General features: G+C 43.4%; 1 protein-coding gene across 1 annotated transcript in view; it reads right to left on the bottom strand.

The window, feature by feature from the left end:
- LOC121855179 (thrombospondin type-1 domain-containing protein 7B-like) overlaps nt 1-23,915 on the bottom strand; it is a 182,746-nt gene that overhangs the window by 22,296 nt on the left and 136,535 nt on the right. Inside the window, exon 6 of the mRNA XM_042350045.1 lies at nt 21,345-21,524. Within this exon, the coding sequence (XP_042205979.1) occupies nt 21,345-21,524 (180 nt within the window). The remainder of the gene's footprint in view (nt 1-21,344; nt 21,525-23,915) is intronic.

Below are 23,915 nucleotides of genomic sequence, written 5' to 3'. Positions count from 1 at the left end.
GATTAGGAAACGAGTAAGTCAGGGTAAGGTTAGGTTAGGATTGGTTAGGGTATGGGTAGGTTAAGTTTGGTTGAGTCAGACTCTGGTTCGTGGTCCGGAAATTAGTCTGTGCCCCACTAAAAGACCGGGAGGGAAGGAGCGCCAACCGCCTGAGGCCCGCTGCCAGATAATGGCAAATCAGATTATCCTGTCTGTGGAGAAGCGGGGGGTCAGGGGTGAGCAACACTGAAAACGTAATGAAAAACAAACTCTCTCCCTCTCTCTCTCTTGAGAGAGAGAGAGAGAGAGAGATCTAACCAGGAAAAAAGAGGAGAACTGGGGCACCTTCATGACCAACTTCACAGCTTCAAAAACCGTGTTTCGGAGGATGAAGCTGCCAGCAGATGTGTAAACACAAGGGGGGAAAGAAAACTGTTTGCCGAGCCTCTCACCTTTGTTTACTGATGCCTGTCGTGTTTGGGGAGCAGAGTCCATGACAACACACAAGAAAGGGCTTCGGGGCGTGGTATTCACGTGAGGGCTGAACGCGGGCTTCTTGCCAGGCTGTGAAGCACTTGATCAAACCCTTAGTGTCTTTGGCACATCGGGGTTGGTTCATATCCTACTCTGGATAAATAGAACTCTTCCTTCTTTAATCTAATGAAGGAGAAAAGGAGATTGTTCATCCCGTTTCTTTGTCTTTTTCTGTTACATCAAAGGGGAGGACCCAAGACAGCGAAGTGCTCTCACTACCTCTAATGCTCCTGCCTGAGGTATTGACCAGGTAGCCCCTCAACCTCTGTATTAGCCATGGTGGTCCAGCGTGAAGCCTCAAACATTCTTCACTCTAGAGACGAAACTAAACAATATGAAACAATAACACCTCGGATTCATGCTAAAAGAAAACCTCTTCAATGATTATACATTGATTCGACTCACTATCACATTGGCTAAGGTTACAAAAAATAATTCCAATATTTATGGGAAATATATCGAAGCTACCGAGCGAATCTTGGTGCTTCTACAGTCACAATAATGTTCCCCAAGTGCTCTTTTGTTAACTTTTCCTCGTAACTGGTGATATAAAGAACGTATTTAACTGACTGACTTAAGTTACGGTATACAATACATCCAAAATGACATCAACATTATACTCGCACTTCTCTGCCAGATACGTTCACCAGTTAGGGGGCACATAGACTGGCTAACTAGTGCTAAACCAGCGTATGCAGTCAAGGTACAATTTCAACGTGTATGTGACGTCTATTTTTGGACTTGCAGCCAGTTAGGTACATTCCTCCATCTCCAGTCACGAGGGAAATTTATTTTAAGAAGTCTTGATCACGTGGACTCTCTGCACGGCTTCACTGTTGATATTATCGAGAAGCGAGACTAATCTCGTGCGACCTGGAAGAGTGATCTCCTACAGTAACTGGATAATGTAAGTCAGAACAAAATAACAGTATACTTGTACAGCTGATAACAGTAGAGTATATGGGTACATGTTATTACAGGAGGCTCTCACTGTATACTGACTCCCTGTACTTGGAAAGATCATGAGTGTAGTCTACCAGCGGTGTCTATGCTCTCACACCCAGGTACTGTGTTGTACTCATACTGGTAAACGACACATACCGGTACGTGGAAGGGCCATGGCACTTCGGTGCTTGTAGTGGTCGTTCTGGTACTCGTAGCTTCATGGTTGGCAAGGGTGGTTATGATCTCTAGTGGGTACCACACCCACGCAATCACATCGTTACTAGACTTGCCTGTTAAACTACCTATGACCCCCCAATTCTCCACCCACCTTACCTTCCTCCCTGCCCTCACTAACTGTTTCCCCACTTAACCACTTCCTCTCTCCCTACTTACTCCTCTCCACCTACCCTCTTCCTGTCCCTCCATTTCAATTTGTTCTTCCCATCTCCCTCAGGAGGTTGCCCATAAGATATCCCAAACGTTGTTGCACACATTGCACATTGCAGCGGTCGTGGGTCGTAAAGTTTAGTTTCATGCATTCATCATCCTCAACCTCCTCCTCCTCTCTCTCTCGGCCCACTGGCTTGGTGGGTGGTGGTGGTGGTGGTGGTGGTGGTACAGAACGAAATACTGGTAACGACGAGTGTAGTGGTGGTAGTGGTGGTGATAATGGTGGTAGTAGCAGTAGAAAGGTGGTGGTGGATATGATGGTTGTAATAGTGATAGTAGTAGTAGTGAACATAGCAGTAGTGATGATGATGATGATGATGATGATGATGATGGTGATGATGATGATGATGATGATAGTAGTGGAGATGGTAATGGTAATGCAGATGGTGATAGTGATAATGATAGACATGATGATGGCAGTAGAGACGGTAGTGGTGATAGTGGTAGTTCTGATAGTGGTGGCGATGATGGTATGGGTCAATTCTCTGACAAATAGAATGGACATTAGAGTGTTAGCATGGTGAAGGAGTGTGGCATAATATGAGAGAGAGAGAGAGAGAGAGAGAGAGAGAGAGAGAGAGAGAGAGAGAGAGAGAGAGAGAGAGAGAGAGAGAGAGAGAGAGAGAGAGAGAGAGAGAGAGAGAGAGACCCCACCATTCACCCAGCCATATAATATTCATAACTAGTGGGGAATGTGAGTCAGGCCTACCACGCCTTTGTGGGTCCTGTCGTCTAGTACACAAACATGGTTGTGTGTGTGTGTGTGTGTGTAACGTGAGGTAGTAGAGACACACAAGCTCCTGTGAAGTGCTCTTGATGGTGCAGGAGAGGAAGGTGAGGGTCAACACTCTGGTCGTGTAACATTACATTTTCACTATCTGGGGAGGAGAGAGGGAGAGAGAAGGGGGGGATAGTGAGGGGGGGTGACGGATAGGGGAGGAGGGAGGGAGGAGAATGGGTGAGGAGGGAGGGGAGAGGAAGGAAGGAAGGAAGGAGAGAGGGAGTGACTGCATCGCCTCACTTACTTTGTCGTCCTTATACTCTCTTACTCTTCCTTTGCTTACTTACAGGGAAGAAAACCCTAAAGAGGAATGGATTAGTGTGTGTGTGTGTGTGTGTGTGTGTGTGTGTGTGTGTGTGCGTCTCCAGTCATCACCAACATTTACGAATTAACTGTTTGGTGAGATGTATGTCATTAACCTGTGTTTGTTGTGATGGTGTACTGGAGTGTTTGGGGTTTGTCCACACGTGTCACAGGTTTACAAATAAAGATCTGAGACAAAGACCTCACGACTCAAGAGGATCAGGACCAGGGTTAAGGTATTCTGGATGTGTACACGGGGTCTGTTGGCCATTAAACAAGATCAAAGCATTAAAACTAAAGTGATGGATATTTCTTCCTGTCACCACTACGTCTTTTCACCAACAAGATTCTATCCTCAAACATTTAATTCAATACTCGTGAATAGGATCTAATCCCCCTATTTCCTCCCGTGAAACTGATTAGCTTCTCCTTCACGTAAGAGGGAGTAGGAACCGGATACCTGCAGCGTCAGCGAGTACCAGCAGCCCTTCGTCAGGTTAACACAAAAGACACTGAGGTAACACACAGACTTCGATCTACACTATGAAAAAAATACTCTGCCAGCGCGAGCAGCCAACAGCGCCTAACGTTCTCCTCCATCTCACAGTGACATACTGATGGAAGCTATATACGTGGACGAACGTTCCCCCGCCTACTGCCAGATGGAGAGAGAGAGAGAGAGAGAGAGAGAGAGAGAGAGAGAGAGAGACACAACTATTATAAGACCTCCTGAGACTGAACATTTACCAGTAAGTTAAAAACACCAAAACTGCAGCAGTATTATCAGCCATCCCAGTAACAACACCACCATCATCACCATCATCAACTCAACAATATTTTTGTCGGTTTGTCTGTTTATCTCACCAGCACATCACTAAAATATTCTCTCTCTCTCAGTCGTAAATCTCCACCAGCTGTACGCCGTCACGCTCTCTTGATTACACAAAATAAATCTTAGTCACCATCTTGGCACACCACAAGTCTCTCCCCTCTCTCACCATCTTTCTCTCTCCTCGTCTCCACTCTCTTGTCTCTCATCTCTTACCTCATCTCTCTTATCTCCCCGTCTCCACTCTCTCAGTCTCCTCTCTCCTCCCCGTCTCCACTCCCTCAGTCTCCTCTCTCCACTCCTCTCCTCTCTCTCACTCCCTCTCCCACTTCCTCTTTACCATCTCCCTACGTCTTCTCTACCCTCTCTTCGCCTCCTCTTCCCTCCTCCTCATTTCCTCTCCCATTTCAAATTCTCTTCTCTCTCCCCGCCTCTGTCCTGTTCCTGCCTCCTGTCCCATCTTTCTCCTTCATCTTATCTCTCTCCTCTTTGACTATGTTTCCTCTCTTCCTCTCCTTTCCTCTCTTTCTATTCTATCAGTTTGTTTCTCTTCCACCCCCCCTCTCTCTCTCTCTCACACAGTCAGCACGACCTCTGATAACCATCATTTACGACAAGTACCGAAAAAAAAAATATATGGTTTTCATTCTCTTCACTATGTTGGTTATACAAGTGTGTTGAGAGAGAGAGAGAGAGAGAGAGAGAGAGAGAGAGAGAGAGAGAGAGAGAGAGAGAGAGAGAGAGAGAGAGAGAGAGAGAGAGAGAGCAGGACATACAGAAGGATGTTGACAATAGTTGACCTCGTCTGACTATGAAAAGTGAACAATAGAGGGAGTAAATATTACATCACTACACGCTGACGACACACCCACACACACACACACCCACACACACACTTGTAGGCAGACATGACGTGTGCTACAGCTGAGGACGTGACCATGTAGAGCAAGGGGAAAAGGGAGAGGGGCGCTACTTACCTTGTTACAAAATGCTACAAAAATGCTGTTAAATGTATACTGGTCTTCTTATTGATAAAAAAAAAAAGAAAAAAAAATAGAATTACGAGTGAAATCATGTAATGGAGATGATGATGATTTGTTGAAAGGAATGAATAAAACTTGTTGAAACTAGAAGGAAAAAGGTTATGCAGGAAGAGGATTGACGTCTTGTTGCAAATAATTCACTAAAACTACGTGAATCTTCTTAATGAAAATGTGAAAGGTGGAGAGGTTGATGACTTATTGCGAAACTTGACAAACTGGGTGGGTGAATTTTTTGATTGATAGGAGAAGGTATTTGAGGTAAAAATATGATGTACTGACGAGGTCGTTGGTCTATCACTGTAGGAAGGTTATTGATGTGTCAAGAGAAATATTAATTAATTTTGAACTACAAATATAATAAAACGAACGGTTGTTGGCCTTATTGCAGGATTCAATGTAAACAATATATGAAAATTGAAGAAAGAAAAATAACTAAAAGTGAAAATATAATGAAAAAATAGTAAAAAAGTTTGTTCAATTTGTAATATTACCATATTTATTTACCTGTTGACGCAGTTGTTGCTAACGTTGTAAAAAAATTATTAACGCAGATATTGTTTTATTAATAATTAAAAACAAAATGAAAAATATACTGTAATGGGATATACTTGGCATAATTCCCCAAAAACTAAGGCATTTAAAGATTTCTTTTATCATTGAAATATTATTATAAGATAAGTTAGAAATATGTAACAGAATTTACGAGACTGAAAAAAAAAAAAATCGCAACAAACTGATTATTTTGTCTCTCTGAATAAAAGAGAGAGAGAGAGAGAGAGAGAGAGACAGAGAGAGAGACTAAAGGGAGGAAACAAGCTGACAGGGAAAATATGAATTCAATAAGAAAGGTCAAAATTCATGAAAAAAGTCTTAAGAGAGAAATGTGACATATTTCTCTTCACAAAAAGGAAAGGTATATTGGGAGGAGGAGGAGGAGGAGGGAGGAGGAGGGAGGAGGGAGGAGGAGGAGGAGGGGGAGGGAGGGAGGAGGGAGGAGGAGAGAGGAGGGCAGATGGCGTGGTTAAATTAATCCTAGTATATAAGTTTTGCTTTAAAGAGATGTGTGTCTATCACTTGTGTGTGACCTAACAATGATTCTCAAACTGTATTAATTAAAAACGAGAGAGAGAGAGAGAGAGAGAGAGAGAGAGAATGGACCCAATTTAAAGGTGTAAATATGATGGAACATATAAAAAGCGTTGAGAAAACTAGACGGATTTTCCCCAAAATGAATACAGATTGAATTAGGAAGGAAAGAGAGAAGAAGGAAAAGGAGAGGAGAAAGGGGAAGGAGAGGAGGAAGGGGAGGAGGAAGGAGAGGAGGAGGAGGAAGGAGAATGTAGAAGGAATAGAGGAGGAGGAGGAGGAGGAAGAAGGAAGAAGGAAGGAAGAACCTGGTAACCCAAAGAAATATATGTAAGGGTGACGAATTTCTGGCAAATATTCTGGGAAAATTAGATTAATTTCCCCATAAATGAAACGAAAATGAAAGCAGCTACTTGCGATTCCATAAAAGTGTCATCCCAGAGATTGTGTGTGTGTTGAAGTAATAGAATATGGTGAACAGGAAACAAAAAGGGAAAACATAAAAGAAAACTGAATGAATTTTTTCCTACAAAGTAAAAAAAAAAAAAAAAAGATCGTAATATGAATAGGTCCAACGGCTTTATATATTTACGAGTCCTTTTCAATTATGTGTGTATATTATACATTCCGAATTGAAAAGGGTAAAACAAGGATAAGGGAAAAAAAAAGTTCTCAATATATACGAACTGAGAAATGAAAAGGAACCAACAGATATGCGAATTCGGGAGAAAAAAAAAGTCCCAGTTGGTAATGGAGCCCAGAAATGAAAAGGGTGAACGGGTTAGGGAGCGTTAAGTAAGCTGAGTAAATTTTCGTTATAGGAATAGAAAAAAGAAAGGAGCTTGTATGTAGGTAATGAATCTAGTGAATGAAGCAGGAATTGAAAAAAAAAGGGTTGATAGGTGAAGAGGTTCAAGATGGTGGAAGAATGAGGTGGAGAGGCAAGGAGTTCTACCTGCCCAAGGAGGGAGGGAGAGGGAGGGAGGGTTAGGGAGGGAGGAAAGGAGAGGGGTAAGGAGGGAGGGAGGGAGGGATGCAATGAGGGAGGGAGGGTTAAAAATGCCGAGGTATGTGCGAAAAATTTATGAAGATTTAGGTGAAGGTGGCAAGCGTCTTCAGAATACAGATGGTGGAAGACTCAGGGCGACCATGGGATTTTATGGTGGGTGGGTGTGTGTGTGTGTGTGTGTGTGTGTGATGGTCGCATTAACCAATCATTCTTGATATTGAAGATGCCCTGTCTAATCACACACACACACACACACACACACACACACACACACAAACACACACACAGAGAGAGAGTTTTGTTGTGTAAACCCCGAGAGAGAGAGACACACATACACAAGATGCATTGAACCGTGGCACCTCCATGAACAAGCACCAGCCAGCCCTCCGACAGCGTCACCCACCTCGTAGACGCAACAATAAATAGTCTTCTGCTGCCAGCAAGAGACGGTATCTAAACTACGAGGAGATATATGCCCTCGTTCCCTCCCTCCCCCCCCAACAACACAGGGGAAGCAAGCGCGTCGCCACCCACCTCTTGGACGCAACGATAAATAGCCTTCCACTGCTAGTAAGAGACGCTATTCCAGCTACCAGGTGTTATGTTTCCATCCCAGACAACACCAAACACGGCTTCAGGAAGAGCGTTACCCAGTACATTGTATATTTTTTCAACAGGAGGCTGGGGTGTTCTCCCTCTTGTTAGGAGTTGAACTATTCTTCTGCCTACGTCACACTACACGACAGCGAGTACCTCCCTCCCTCACACTACACGACAGCCAGCACCTCCCTCCCTCACACTACACGACAGCCAGCACCTCCCTCCCTCACACTACACGACAGCCAGTACCTCCCACACTACACGACAGCCAGTACCACCACAGCCACTAGCACTAAGGGGAACCACCATTCAACAATATAGCGAGCGTCACTTTTCCAGCTACGAGCCAATATATTCTTTCCCCACGACTACACAGCACCAGCATCCTCCCCCCCCTACCCACCTCCTTTAGCCGTGCCACCATAAGCGTTCCTCTACCATGAAATAACGCCGCACCAGACGCCATAAAATCATAGGAAACAATGATAACTGAGCGCCGTGAGATGAATATTTATAAATATATTGCCCAGCTGAAGCGTCAGGACTGGCAGAGAGAACGAGGTCGCTGGTAAGAATACTAAAACTGACAGTAGTTGTTATTCTCACCGTGAAGGACCTGCCACTGCCGCCGCCGCCTCCTCCTCCTCCCTGCTGACGACGCCTATGTTGACGGTTAGTTAGACAGAGATGATGTTATATAAACCTAAGTGTGTGGTTGTTGTGGTGGAAACTACTGGTGGTCTAGCTCTTGGTGGGATGGAAAGGCTCGGTCTGTTGGTGGCTGTTAGGTTAGGTTGTGTTACGATACGTTATGTAAGGTTTAGTTAAGTTAGGGAAGGTTAGGTTAAGATGGGTTTTGCTAGATTAAGGTCGGGGAGTAAGTTAGGGTAAGTTAGTTTTAGGTCGGGAATTAAGTTAGGTCCAAGTTTGGTTGGGTTGTATTTTTGACACACGTTAATGCAGGATTTAGTTAAGTTAAGGAAGGTTGGAGTTGGGTTAGTTTAAGGTAGGTTTTTGCTAGATTAGGTCAGGGTAAGATAGGGTAAGTTAGGTTAGGTCAGGGAGTAAGTTAGGTTAGGTCAGGGTAAGTTAGGTTGGGTTGTGTTACGATACGTTAAGTAGGTTTTAGTTAAGTTAGGAAGAGTTGGTTTAGGTAGGTTTTTGCTAGATTAGGTCAGGGTAAGTTAGGGTAAGTTAGTTTAGGTCAGGGTAAGTTAGGTCAGGTTTGGTTAGGTTGTGTTACGATACGTTAAGTAAGGTTTAGTTAAGTTAGGTTGGGTTAGGTTAGGTATACGTTGTCACAGATACTTGCTCCCAACTAAGATCATTTATAATAATTGTGCACGATATATCGCCTCTCGTGAAACAGTGCCACCATGTTGTGTGCAATGTTGCAGCTGCTGCAGCTTTCGTATGATAGAACGCCCGGTAAATACCCATTAAGTGCTCATTGAAAAGAGTAATGTTACGAATGTTCGATTTATGTAAGCATAAATATTAAGGAGGTTGTTAATAGTGCTATAATATGTGTGTGTGTGTGTGTGTACGTGTGTACGTGTGTGTGAGTGTGTGTGTGTGTATAATAATAATAATAATAATTGACGGTTTATTGAAAAAGTTCTGCAGCCCGAAGGCTGAAAATATACATTGGACATAAATGACTTATTACATACATTGGTGGTTTAACAAAAGCCTTCATTAGAGAAAGGTAAAGGAACATACAGTGAACATACAGATTAATGTAGGTGTTGAACAGCAAAAACGTAGTGTAGTAACTCCCTCCCAGATGGTGTTAGGAGGGACCTCACGTGGTGTAGTAATTCCCTCACAAATGGTGTTATGAGGGACCTGGCGTGGTGTAGTAATTCCCTCACAGATGGTGTTATGAGGGGCCTCATGTGGTGTAGTAGTTCCCTCACAGATGGTGTTATGAGGGTCCTCACCTGGTGTAGTAATTCCCTCACAGATGGTGTTATGAGGGGCCTCACGTGGTGTAGTAATTCCCTCACAGATGGTGTTATGAGGGGCCTCACGTGGTGTAGTAATTCCTCACAGATGATTGTTATGAGGGCTCACGTGGTGTAGTAATTCCCTCACAGATGGTGTTATGAAGTCTCCGTGGTGTAATGTTACCTCACAGATGGTGTTATCAGAGACTCACGTGGTGTAGTAATTCCCTCACAGATGGTGGTGTTATGAGGGGCCTCGTGGTGTGATGTACGTGTGTGTGCATTATTGTGTATGCGTGTGTACGTGTGTGTATGCGTGTATGCGTGTGTGTGTGTATAAACCTTTCTGTATGTTAAAAAAGACCACAGAACACACGTTACACAGCCAACTTAAGTGGTCACAAGAAAGCTAACACAATTAGAACTGCCGCCTCCTCCCCCCCACACAGTATATTAATCACAGGTCATATAAGATAACTTGTTGGGACTGCCTAGTATTGGTACAGCCTGTAAAGATACAGTCGGGTCTCTCTGGTACAATACACTATCCACCTAGTGTGTTGTGGTGCGGTTTCTTCGCCTGTTTATCTTATCTTTTTTTGTTTCTCCACTATTTTTTTCGGTTTCTCTTCTGATCTTTTCTTGTTTCTCTTCTTATCGTTTCTTTTATCTCTTCTTCTGTTTCTCTTATTTTCTTCTCAACACTTGAATAATTCCACCTTTAATCTTCCCATTCTTTTTATACCGAGTAGTTTATTCTTTTATTCCTTTTCCAATACCTTTCCGTTTCTTTCTATCTACCCTTCGTAAATATATTTCTTGCTCTTTCCATTTCAGCTCACGTGTCATCACTCCAGGACGCCCCAGACAGCCGCCGCTCGTCAGGTTTGCTTAAAGGAAACTTTCTTACGTGTTGAGGCGTCATGGTGTGGCCCTCACGCGTCACCAAGATGCTCCCAGACACACATATTCCATTAAATTTTCTTTGTAGCTCTCTCTCTCTCTCTCTCTCTCTCTCTCTCTCTCTCTCTCTCTCTCTCTCTCTCTCTCTCTCTACTGCTCTCTGTTCCCTATCCTCTATCTTTTTTCTGTTAATTTATTCTTTTTCTTTTAATTTCCCTTATCTTTGTCTGTCTGTTCTTCTGTTCGGCTGTCTTTGTTTCTGTCTGTCTGTGTCTGTCTGCCTGTCTGTCTGTCTGTTTCTCACACTCGCTGCTCCAAAAGGTCATACACCAGCTTACCCAACAGTCAAAGTCCACCATAAAAATTTTATAAAACTTATTTGACATTTAACTCCGCCCAGTCTTTAAATATTTCCGATAGTTTGACCACACCTGAATAACAACCTTGTCAGCTATGAGGGTCCAAATCCATCCCATTCCCTTCCCCCAGCTATCATAAACACCCATTCCCATCTCCCCAGTACCCTTCACTTCTCTCTGTTTCCCAGCCTTTAAAGATACCTTTTCCATACCCTCGTAGCGATCTTTCTACTCTCCCATCACCCCCTCTCTCTCACCCTTCCAGATCTCAAAGATAAGCTTCTTACTCTTCCAGCAATCTTCCTTTCCCTCCTATCTCTCGAAAACATTCTCTCTATTTCTACCCTTTCAACATTTCTCTCTGGCTTCTCTTTTCTCAGAACAACCTCTTTGCCCCCCAGCCCCCCCAGAGTCAACCTGTTAACCATCCCAGCCCTCATAAAAATTACCCCATTCCTCACTAGCCCTTCCTTACCCTCCTCTCAACCTTCAAGTTAGCCCCTACCCAACCCCTCAATATCAACCCTGCAACTCACCCACCATCAACTCGAACTATCAAGCACCAGTAGACATGACCCCCCCTCCCCACTTCCCCCACCCAAGAATGAAAACAAAAACACAAGCAAAAACTTTCTTTGGTGGAGCTAGGAGTTTGGCTTCATCTTGGGGGGCAGTTTGTCTTTATTGATGGAGTTTGGGTTGAGTGCAACACCTCCTCCTGAGGCGGTAGGGAGGGCAGAATATGTGGATGGGGATAGGAAGGAGGGAGGAAAGGAAGGTGAAGGGCAGATGAGAATATTGTGAGAGTGAGGGAAGGGGGAAAAGGAAGGGGAAGAGTATTGGATTGCGAGGAAAGGGGTGAGCTTGGGAGAGAGAGATGTAATAGGTTATAGTGAGGGATATAAAGAAGACCTGGGTGTAGAGGGTAGGAAAGTGAGGAAAGAACAGGGGGGGGAGGTGAAGAGGACTAGTAGATAGAGGACTCGGGGAGGACAGAGTAAAGGAGAAGATATCAAGAGGTGGAGGTCGAGGGGAGGAGAGGGTCGAGGGAGGAGAGGGGGTCGAGAGGGAGGAGAGGGGTCGAGAGGGAGAGGGGTCGAGAGGAGGAGAAGGTCGCCAGGTAGTGCAGAAGATCCTGGAGGGCAAATCCAGCGAAAAGTCTCTCTCTATGTTTTCTCTCTCTCACAACTACCTTTCCTTTTTCTTCCTCATGCCAAGAGAGAGAGAGAGAGAGACACACAGGAGGCAGGGCAGCAAGGGTCAGAGTGCTGTACTAGTGGCTCCCTTGTGACACCCCAAGAACGACCAATCTACAACAGATAAATAGACTTCACTCAGTCCCCGCCACAGATACACTCCAGAGAGCAACAGAAAATAAACTGCGAATAAGACACGAGTGAAGAAGAACCCAAAGTGGAAGTAGGAACAGGGTCGACTACTCTACCAGGCTGCTGAGGACGAGTGGCATGCTGGGATAAGTGAAATATCAAGTTGATAGATGTAAATGATGTGTCATTTTTCGGCTTCATATTTGGTAAAAACTACTACATCATGTGGCCGTAGGATCCATCTCTTAAATATTGTATCCCATTTCTCCTTTTTTTATATATCCTTACGTGTTTTCTCGGAGTAAAAACATTGTATATACACGTATGAATTCATGACTATTGTTTCATGAATTTATTGTCAAAACATGAGGAATATACAGCCAGCTTTAAGTCAAAACTACTTCAGGTGGACCAGGTAGTGCAATACAGTTATTTTTTTTTTTACATGTCTCTGCTATGTATTCACTTTGTAAACATGGCCACGTTGACATGTCGTTAGTTCCAGGTTAAAACAAGAAAATTACGACCATGCAAGTATTGGTGTTTGGTGTGTGTTTTCTCCGATAGATAATCAATAGTTTCCTCTCGTTGCCGTCGTTGAAGTGGCCGCGGGGTCGCCACTTAAATACTTAAAGACTCTGTTGTTGGTGAACCTGACGATGTCTTAAGTAACTGGGTCCACCTCGCTCCACGCCACTGGCCCTCTGACTTGTGACTGAGTTATACTACAGTCTTAACCATCACCAACTGACACAATTAACTGGTTTAACAGGAAATATTAACTGAATTCTACATCACCATCAGTCACAAACTAATTGAGTGTCAGGGGACCGACCACCAGTCAACAATTAACTGGATTAGGAAGACTCACTCACCACCAGTGCCATTCACGCCACTATGATGTGTTGCCCTGACAGACACTTAGATGGACACACAAAGTCAACACGCTACTTTATGATGATGCAAGTAGATGAAGAAAGGAGATAGATAACTAGGCAGATAGTGAGACTGATAGATATATAAGCTGATAGATAGTGAAACTGATAGATAAGCTGATGAATGACTGATAGATAAGCTGATAGATAGAGACTGATAGATAGCTAGATATATAATGAATAATATATAAATAAATTGATAGACAAACTAATGAATAAACTAAAAAGTAAACTGATAAATAGTTTGATAACAGAGATAAGACGATAGAAGGAGACAGAGATAGTTAGGTCGAGAGACGTACTAATAATTAGACAGAGACAGTGTTTACCGTCTCGTGAGTCATTATAAACAGACGACCTCACTGTCTCCACCACAGCCACTATTAGACGGCGTGGAGCGAGGTGCAGCAACCATGATGTATAGCTGGCTAAATCGCTGTAAGCTGAGGCGCGGTTAGGGAGAACGACAGAGTGAGGCGCGGTCAGGAGGCGCGGCAGACTGAGGCAAAACAGTCAGGAAGGGCGGCAGACCGAGGCAAAATAGTCAGGAGGCGCAGCAGACCAAGGCAAAACAGTCAGGAGGTATTGTACTGGAGAAAACGGCTCGGGGGTCAGGAAGTGCGGCAAGCCTGTACATCAATGATTCACCCACTACTGAGTCTAATCTCTCGCCCTCAGTCATCTCACACACACACACACACACACAGGCCACACCAACCCTTTGTGGTGTGCGGCGTCACTCTCTCGTGCTAGTGGGGTCACACGCCCCTTTGACTTTAACAACGACAGCTCCACCAAGTTGAATATGTGTGTGTGTATATGTGTGTGTGTGTGTGTGTGTGTGTGTGTGTGTGAAGATTGTGAGTGTGCGTGGTAAACACATACGCACACATACTATACACACCACCACCCCACATGCAAATCATTCAACAAAAATTTCAATAAACTAACTAATCAGCACCGACAACAATACTCACCCCACCAACACACTTAACCCCGAGTCCTTGACGGTGGGAGACTTGCCTGAGCATCTGTCTACCTGAACAAAAGAATGCTATCACCTTTAGGAACTCGCTACCTTGTTTACTTGTCAATGTCTGTCTGCTTTCGTACACCTCTTTCCTTGTTTGATTCCTTACGTCTGCCTGACAGCATACCAGTGTGTGTCGGTTTGCTTATTTACGTCTAATTGCTTCTTGGCTACCTGCATGCATACCTGTTTATCTACCCACCTTCCTACCACTTACTTCCCTCCCTCACTCTCTCCTTAGTTATCAACCTAACTTCATCCCTTTCTCTCCTGCCTCCCTCCAAACCCACCGATCTACTTATCTATCCTCCTACCCCTCTTCCTCCATTCCCCCCCCCCCTATTTACCTACTTGACTACTAACCTACGAGCTTATTTGTCAATTCCAGCTTTTAGAGAGAGAGAGAGAGAGAGAGAGAGAGAATAATGAAGTTTCTAACTCTTCAAAGGATGTGGGAAGCGTGGGGAGAAGGGAGAGTGATGAAGGCGGCCATAGTACTTGATGGCTATTTTGCATGTAATGAATTCTCTAGTTACTCCTCACGTCCACCATCCTCGAAGCCCCCAAACTTTCAGTCCCATTTCACTTTATTCACTGCTTGCATTCATTTCCATCGTTTCGTTGGATTGAGTGTTAGTGTTTTTTTCAGATGATTTCATTCGTTTCGATTAAATGTGTTCAAGATAAATTGTCTATTTATTTCAATCGTATTTACTAAGTTTATTTATTTTAACGATATAATTCCACCACGACATTGTATTAACTGGCTTCGGTTCTATTATACTCTGAGTTGACTATTAGAATAGACCCGAGTCCTAATGAACCCAGTACTAATAGACCCGAATCCTAATGGGTCTTGTCCTAATACACCCGAGTCCTAACCCAGTCCTAGAAGTTAGATTAGGTTGGGCAGCGTAAGGTATCAACAAGGTTAAAAATACATATATATAAACACCAAACGTAAACACTGAAGCTGTTTCCTCTCTCTTGCTGGACCTTGAACAAACATTCTACAGAGATAATTTCATGGCTCCATAAAGACATCACTGACCACCTCCCTACTCACGCGAAGCCCTGAACACACACACACACACACACACACACATCGTGTTAACTCAGGGTGTTGATCCTTTGAAACAGAGGCCACGGTACGGTATAAGCCCCTCTCCCTAAGGTAACAGGCTACACACTGACTTAACCTAAGCAATCTTTCTTCACGTCATCCACACAAAAACCCTCGCTAATGATGTATACACCGCCTACTGAGAGGGGAGGCACATCATTCCTTCAGATAGGGTAAAGATCATCGCTTCTTTGAGATGTCTTGGATTACCTAAGGCGACGACGTTGAGGTTTTTTTTAGCCATAAGTGAAGAACTGAGTTAACCGGATTTTTTTTATGTATTTTTAGTAACGACAGCTGTAAAACGTCCACATTAGTAACATCAATAGCGGCAGCATCAGTAGCAATATCAACATCACAGCATCAGTAGCAACAGCAGCATCAGTAACAACATCAGTAGCAACACCACAGCATCAGTAACAACATCACAGCATCAGTAACAACATCAACATCACAGCATCAGTAACAACATCACAGCATCAGTAACAACATCACAGCATCAGTAACAACATCACAGCATCAGTAGCAACATCAACATCACAGCATCAGTATCAACATCACAGCATCAGTAGCAACACCACAGCATCAGTAACAACATCACAGCATCAGTAACATCAACATCACAGCATCAGTAGCAACATCAACATCACAGCATCAGTAGCAACACCACAGCATCAGTAACAACATCACAGCATCAGTAACAACATCACAGCATCAGTAACAACATCACAGCATCAGTAACAACATCACAGCATCAGTAGCAACATCAACATCACAGCATCAGGTCCCAGGAGGTACCAGGGGCAGACTCATCTCCCGTTCTTAATGAAAAGCAAACAACCAGGAGGAAAATACTCTCACAATAAGCAGAACCGCCGACGCCTGGGGCCATGTTTTGGATGCTGGCGGCCCCTCAACCTCCCTATCTCTCTCACCTTGGAGATAACTAACACCTCACCTTCCTATCTCTCTCATCTGGGAGATAACTAACACCTCACCTTCCTATCTCTCTCACCTGGGAGATAACTAACACCTCACCTTCCTATCTCTCTCACCTGAGTTAACTAACCCCTTAACCTCCCTATCTCTCTCATCTGGGAGATAACTAACCCCTCAACCTTCCTATCTCTCTCACCGGAGATAACTAACCCCTCAACCTCCCTATCTCTCTCACCAGGGTGATAACTAACCCCTCAACCTCCCTATCTCTCTCATCTGGGAGATAACTAACCCCTCAACCTTCCTATCTCTCTCACCTGGGAGATAACTAACCCCACGACCCATCATGCTCATAGTAAATATAGCCCGGTGTCGTCCAGGCTCACACCATCACCTCTCTGCCTCGTACAGGAGATGATAAACCTATAAATTCTTACCCAAACCTTTACAAAATATACTCTCTCTCTCAACTAGGTCTAATTATAACATTCATTAAATGTATCTTATAAATCCATTACCACAAGCTATATTATATTTCTTCCCAGTGAAATAATTACTGAAGGGGTGATGGCAGAGGGCAGAGGTGGGTGGGGTGAGGGAGAGGCCAGCGGCGAATTTGGGGAGTCAGAGAGGAGAGGGGAGGAGGGGAGGGGAGAGGGGAGAGGATGGAGGGGCGGATGGAGGGAAAGGATGGAGGGGAAGGGATGGAGGGAGAGGGAGGAGGAGGGGAGGAGGGGAGAGGATGGAGGGGAGAGGATGGATGGGAGGGGAAAGGATGGAGGGGAGAGAAAGAGGTGAGGGGAGATGAGGGAAGGGAGGGGCGCTGAAAAATAAAGATAGTCTCTCTCTCCACCGAAAAATCCCCTTTGCTAAAATATTGGGTCATCGTCCTGGGCTGTACTCCATCGACCTCAACATAACCACACATTGTTGTGACGGTAACTGCTAGTTCACATCACCCACGTGTTGGAGCAGTAAGTTTAGGAACAGAAATTGAGAATATAAAATTGACGAAATGCAGTTGTCTGACACATACATTCTCTCTTGGGTGGTGTATGTGTAGGGTGGTGTATGTGTAGGGTGGTGTATGTGTAGGGTGGTGTATGTGTAGGGTGGTGTATGTGTAGGGTGGCGTATGTGTAGGGTGGCGTATGTGTAGGGTGGCGTATGTGTAGGGTGGCGTATGTGTAGGGTGGCGTATGTGTAGGGTGGTGTATGTGTAGGGTGGTGTATGTGTAGGGTGGTGTATGTGTAGGGTGGTGTATGTGTAGGGTGGTGTATGTGTAGGGTGGTGTATGTGTAGGGTGGTGTATGTGTTTAGCTTCTTGCAGTAAAAAATTTATAGTTGTAGATTATTTTTACTAATTATTTCCTTTACATTAATCTTTGGAAAATAATGTCAATTGAATCGTACAAGTCAAGTTTTTTTGCATGAAAATTTATATATCAATTCTTATAAAATAATTATTGTAAGTTTATTATTGAAAATCAATACTCGTAAATGTATACTGTAAATAAAAGGAAACCTTTTAAACGATGACCCCGAAAAACACTCAAAAACACAAACGCACTCAAAGACACAACATAAAAACAGAAAAAGCAAACACATGCACCACAAAAAAAACAAAGAAACAAACACAAGCGCACAGAAAAGTAAAAAAAACAAAAACAAAAAAAACACTGCCTTTGTTTGAGACTTGTCGTAAGCAAAACACAGACCAGAATGCCCCAGGCGTCACCACACAACCCAGGCAAAATCACATAAATTTATTACACTATTTGTTAAGAGAGAGAGAGAGAGGAGAGAGAGAGAGAGAGAGAGAGAGAGAGAGAGAGAGAGAGAGATCCATTAAAAATCTGCATCAAGCCAACATGATTACGACCACAGACTCCAATAAAAAAACTCATATAGGACTTCACGCTCTGATGATAGCTGAGTTTGTCTGCACACACACACGCACATATATATACATACAAACACAAAAACATACTATAGTTGTTTATGGGGAAGGTGTCTTAATGGTCGGCTTCATGTATGTATGTATGTATGTATGTATGTATGTATGTATGTATGTTAGTGGTCATTGGTGAACGTAATACTGTAACACGTTATAATGGTATAAATATCAGTGGTTAGGTGGTACATGACATACAAAAACCACAGTTCACAGCACCATTATAACATAACTGAGTTGGTACAATCACGTTAGTTCACGGTCAAATTATTTATATTATCTTCCAAAGCTAAAATGAATCAATCTAAATATTTGGAAATGTTCTCGACTAAAATCATTCATTCTACAGGGTGTCCATAAATGATTACCCTAAAAACAGTATGCTCTCATGTTTTAATCAGGGTAACCATTTATGGACACCCTGTATATTTGTTCACCTTTTCCCATACCCCAAAAAACTCATTCTTTAACCCTTAATATTCTCCTCCCTAACATTCAACATTCACTCATGCTAAAAAAACTAAATATTTTCCCCTAAGATATCCATTCAGCCATTTCTCACTCCTCCCGCTGCCAGAATGACGCATGCTAAAAGTTTCACGTCCTCTTCACGATCTCCATCCTTCATTCCTTATCTTTCAAGGGCAGTAACGACGCGCCAAACCAGCTCCAACAACCCTACTTATACCAGATTGCAGAAGTTAGGTGGACGCCTCCTGAGCCTTGGTCCACACACTCTTGTTATTCTGTACCGACCGTCGACAACCTTCCATTCCTTCTCTCTTTATTCAGCTCCAGTCACTCTCCCACCCTCGTTTTCTCTCTCACTCCCTTTTACCCTCCCAATTTGTACTCATTTCTGCTCTTCCCTTCATCCTCTCCCCCATTCACCTTTTATTACTCATATCCAGCTCCAACATTCAGTCTGTCTGTCTCTGTCTATCTGCATGGCCTTATCTCCCCCTTCTCTCTCTCTCTCTCTCTCTCCTCGCCCCTCACCCACCTTCTCCTCGTTACTCACTCCTCACCACAGCTCCTCGCTCGGTTCTTCACTCCGCCAAACTTGGTGTAAACGAGTTTCCTCAACTTGGTCATTGAATGCAGTTTTCTCAGCTTAGATTTACAGTGTGTGTGTGTGTGTGTGTGTGTGTGTGTGTGTGTGTGTGTGTGTGTTGTAACTTTCTTATACTGCTGCTTGGACGAGAAAGTAATATATACAGGTATTTATATACGTTTGTTGTCGTTAAAGATCGAAAATCTAAGTTGACGAAATGAGGATTTATTTACGAAGAGAGTGATAGGGGTAATTCATATCACGTCTATCTTACTTCATCTATTTCTTACCATCGACTATCTAACTAACTAAAATGACTAAAAGACAAACATATACACACACACACACTGGCCGCCACTAACGTCTCCCTCCCACCTCGAAGACCTCCTTCCCCTCCCCCACCTCCCCATGACACCGATCCCACCATATTCCGGGAGAACAATTGCTGTGTCGTAATGCAAGTAACAATACGACCCCAGGTTTGGCTTCCAGCACAAACGAACAAGCGCTCCCATTGTGTGCGCTTATGCTCATTTAACAAAGGACGTCCACGCCTTGCTCTTCACCTGTTAAATATTCTTGTGGGCCCGCAGCGTGGAAGGAGGTGATGGGCCCTGACAGCCAACCAACCACCAAGGATCGCACACACACACACACACACACACACGGTTTGGCAACTCTGCACCCTGTGGCGTCGTCCGTGTTTCCCCTCCACTGAATATGCATTCTGTATTTGACACGGCTGCTTGCCCTCCCCTCAACGAATACGAATTTAAGCACGGAACGCAAAGGGCTACGGGGATATAAAGAGCCAAGTGCCGTGAGAGGGACGTCGTGGAAACATAGGGGCCTAAATTTAGCGTCTCTTTTGGAGGGTGAGGTGAAGATGATGCCTTTGTGGTAATAACTGGCACGAGGAATAGTAATCCACGTTCCATAGTCATACGATATACTGAAGGATGGAGAAGAGGTGGCTGGGATGTAAGGCAGGGGTGGGGAAGTGGATGTTGTCGTCAATCTCAAAGCCAAAGTGAATAGCAAGCCCCCCCTGTGTCTGTTGGGGGGGGGGGGTGTGCTTGCAGTCTTGGGCCACTTGTCTCACTATCTGTCGAGTACACGGGCGGGGAGAGTCACTCAGGAGGGAGAAGAGTGTCACAGGAACACTTCCACTTGTGTTATTTTACTGCCATGTAAGAAGTACTTTATTGGTTTTCTATTTTGTCTCTTTCTCTGCCTGTCTGTCTCTCTCTCTCTCTCTCTCTCCCACTTACTTGGCATCTTTCCCTCTCTTTAGACTGTCTTTCTTTTCTTCTTTTCTGCCATCTTGTTCCCCTGTCTGTTTCGTCTTTTACTGTCTAACACATCACTGGCTTGGCTACGTCAGTCTAGTACGTGAGAGGAATGATGTAAGTGTTTTTGTATGATCGTTAGTCTCAAGTTTATAAACACTCAAGCAATATTTTAGGCCAAATCTCTCAAACTTCAGCTTAAATCGACGCTTGTACCCGCGCTCGTGTCAGATAGTATGCTAATCTATTGTTGATGAATGTGTGTGTGTGTGTGTGTGTGTGTGTGTGTGTGTTTAATGCATTAGCCTTATTTGAAGATTTCTTTACGCGAGAAAATTCTTGTTGCTCAGGTCACGAATGGCGGTTTCTGGGTAAACCTTCTCAGCCAAAACGTCACCAGACCACAACACCACACACCACACCACACCATACTGCACCACACACCACACGACGCACAACGCCACGCCACAAACACACCACATCATACTACACTATACACACCACACACCATACCACACACCACACCATACCACGAACCACACACTATACCACACCACGCCACACCACACACCATTGACTGCATGAAATATTAAAGCGAGAGGGAGACTCATACCTCACTGTCGTCTGAGACGTCAACTTGATTGAGCCTTCACACAGCTTCAACACACAGCGTGTATTTTTGTAGTGAGTTATGTCCCCTAGTGTGACATATTACTTTCTCTCTGCTTGTGAAGATATACACGAAAAATAACGTGAAGTCCGAGGCGGGATCGAACCTTGGTCACTGAGTGAAAATTTCAACATGTATAAATGCACACGCACGCACTAACGGAAAACCATCAAAAGTGTCACAACAAAGTCATAAACTACAACCACAAATATCACCTACAAACACATCCCTCATCGAACCCGTGTACTGACCTCTGGACACGGGGTGGGGGCTCCACGTGGATACACAGGTCGTCGTGCACGGGCACGTGGTCGGAGGCACGGACGCAGGTGAGCTGGCGGGTCTGCACGCCTCCTCCACACTGTACGGTTGCCTCCTCCTGCCCCACCGACGCCACACACGACCCCCAGGCTGAGCTGACCCACTGGTACCTGTAGGAGGCGGTGAAGGAGACGGTAAATATATACAGTAAGATAGATGATAACGTTGACAATAACCCAGGTGGTAAAACTGACAGTAGAACAGACGCTAAAATTCACAATAAGAGATAATATATAACATAGTAAAATTAACAGTTAATTAGGGGGTTAAATAATGAGAGAAGATTAAACATATGGTAGCATAAAATGGAAAAAAATAAACTGATATGAAAGTTATATTGACAGTAAAATACATGGTAAATAAACAGTAAGGTTAATGGTATTCTGTGTTATAAGTTGTGTTTATAAATGACAAGGGTTTCGATAGCTTGACACTAAAAGATAAATGATGGAAACGAAGGCTTAGGAGGTTTTTTTTCGCCACTAAAAACATTCATAAGTAATAGGGAATCTGATGACTTAGTATTAAACATACACTTTAAAGTCAAGAAGGATCAGATTCCTTTGCTTCTAGATAAGTGACGTGACAATAAGAGTCTAAACGTTTGATACTTAACAAATGGGAGTCAAAGAGTAAGCTTGAATCCTATATTTTTACATGTGTAACCCAAGACTAAAAGAATCTGATCAATTGATTCTGGGTAAGCGAATGACGGAAAAAATGCTCGGATTTCTTTGTTTATAGTTATGCTTATAAAAAAACCCAAAGGGATCTGATTGCTAAAAAATAAACAAAATTAATAACGTACAAAGGCCGGAATTGTCTTATAAGAAGATCTAATCACTTAACACTAATTACATCACAGTCGGAAATAATGACGTTAGTTCTTTCACCTCAGACGTCTTCTTGACAAGGACAATGGCGGAAGATAGAGATTGAATTCTTTACTTCCGGTATAGCGTTCCTGGATAAGAGATCAGAGAGCTTTTGACACTAAACTTAAAGAGAAGAGGGATTAGATTCCTTTGGCTCCCCGAGATGAGTGTAGTGAGAAAGGGGATCCGATCGCTAGACACTTGACTTGACTGACGGAAAGATGACTCGGATTGGCTTAGTCGATGAAAAATAAAGAGATGCAATAAGAAACACAAGGCCTAACTAAAGACGAACCAATAAACACAAGAAGATACAAGTGAGAACATGGCAGTAGTAACGAATAAACAAGGACATACAGAATAAGGCAATATACAAAGAAGTAAAAACAAAACATAAGAACGTAAGTTTAAGAAAAAAAAAAAAACATGCAAGGGAATAAACCCAATTAACCTTTACACATGCACACACACAATGAAAACAACAACACGAGGAGGTACAAAAATTAAGCTGTAGCAGTAAGCTTGAGAGAAAAAACTTTGAGTCAACAGTTCCAGGTCGCCGCTCCCGCTGTCAGCAAAAAGGAAACCTGGCAGAGGTGATCAATTCTTGGTGAGTTACACAAGGCCAAATGAAAGGCTGGGGGAGAGTGTGGAGGAGTTAGGAGAAGAGTTTGGGAGAGTAATGTGCGACGCTGATGGAGAGAGAGAAAGATTTGTGTAAGGGGGAAATGAGCGGTGAGGCTGAGAGGAGAGTGTGTGTACAATGAGGGTACCGAGGAAAAAGATAATTAAGAGGTCTTGTTTTGGCTCTGGTGCATGTGGTGATAACGTACGGGAAGGAAATAGTACTCCAGTTCTGGTGATAAGCGCTGATGTGTTTATAAGGCAACGAAAATGCTTTGAATATATTTGTTTTAGAATTGAAAGAGATTCGAGGATTGATTTTAGATATTTTTGGTGATAAGACTCCTGGTCGACCTAAAATAACGTGTTCTTCGTATTAATGAACACACACACACACACACACACACACACACACACACACACACACACACACACACACACAAAACTCAAGAAATGAATTATAGAAACAAGATATAACAACTATATGTATATACTTTCAAGAGTCTGAGTGCCACCTCATGAAAACTTTCTCAACACACAATTCACAAAACCAACAAAAGTTATCTTAGGAAAAAGACAACTTCAACTAATTGTACCTCTCTTCCCCCAAGGAGTCGCAAACCCTTTGAACATTCTCTTGTTATTTGGCTCACGTTAAATCTTACAGTTGGCTGGATCATAATAAGCTTTCCTTGCAACTTCTTTTCAACCTGAGTTTAAGTCAATCTTAATTGGATGTGGGACAGCCAATAGTTTTCTCTTTATGCACAGTGAAGAAGTTTACCGACGTGTTGGCTGCTCAGTCAGTGAGGGAGGAGACGGTGGGGAATGAATAAGAAAAAGATAGAAGCAATGACGACATTAATATAAACACATACTGTACAGTTCAATATATAGTGTACAAACGTATAACCAAAAAATAAAGATATAGATACACAAGAAACACATTTGAGTGCCTGTCTTAGCACTTGAGCTTATCATTTATAGAAGTGTTCTGTCAGT

This window comes from Homarus americanus, unplaced genomic scaffold (genome assembly GCF_018991925.1).
Source record: "Homarus americanus isolate GMGI-L3 unplaced genomic scaffold, GMGI_Hamer_2.0 scaffold29048, whole genome shotgun sequence".
NCBI lineage: Eukaryota > Metazoa > Arthropoda > Malacostraca > Decapoda > Nephropidae > Homarus > Homarus americanus.
This window is presented reverse-complemented; position numbering and strand designations above follow the sequence as displayed.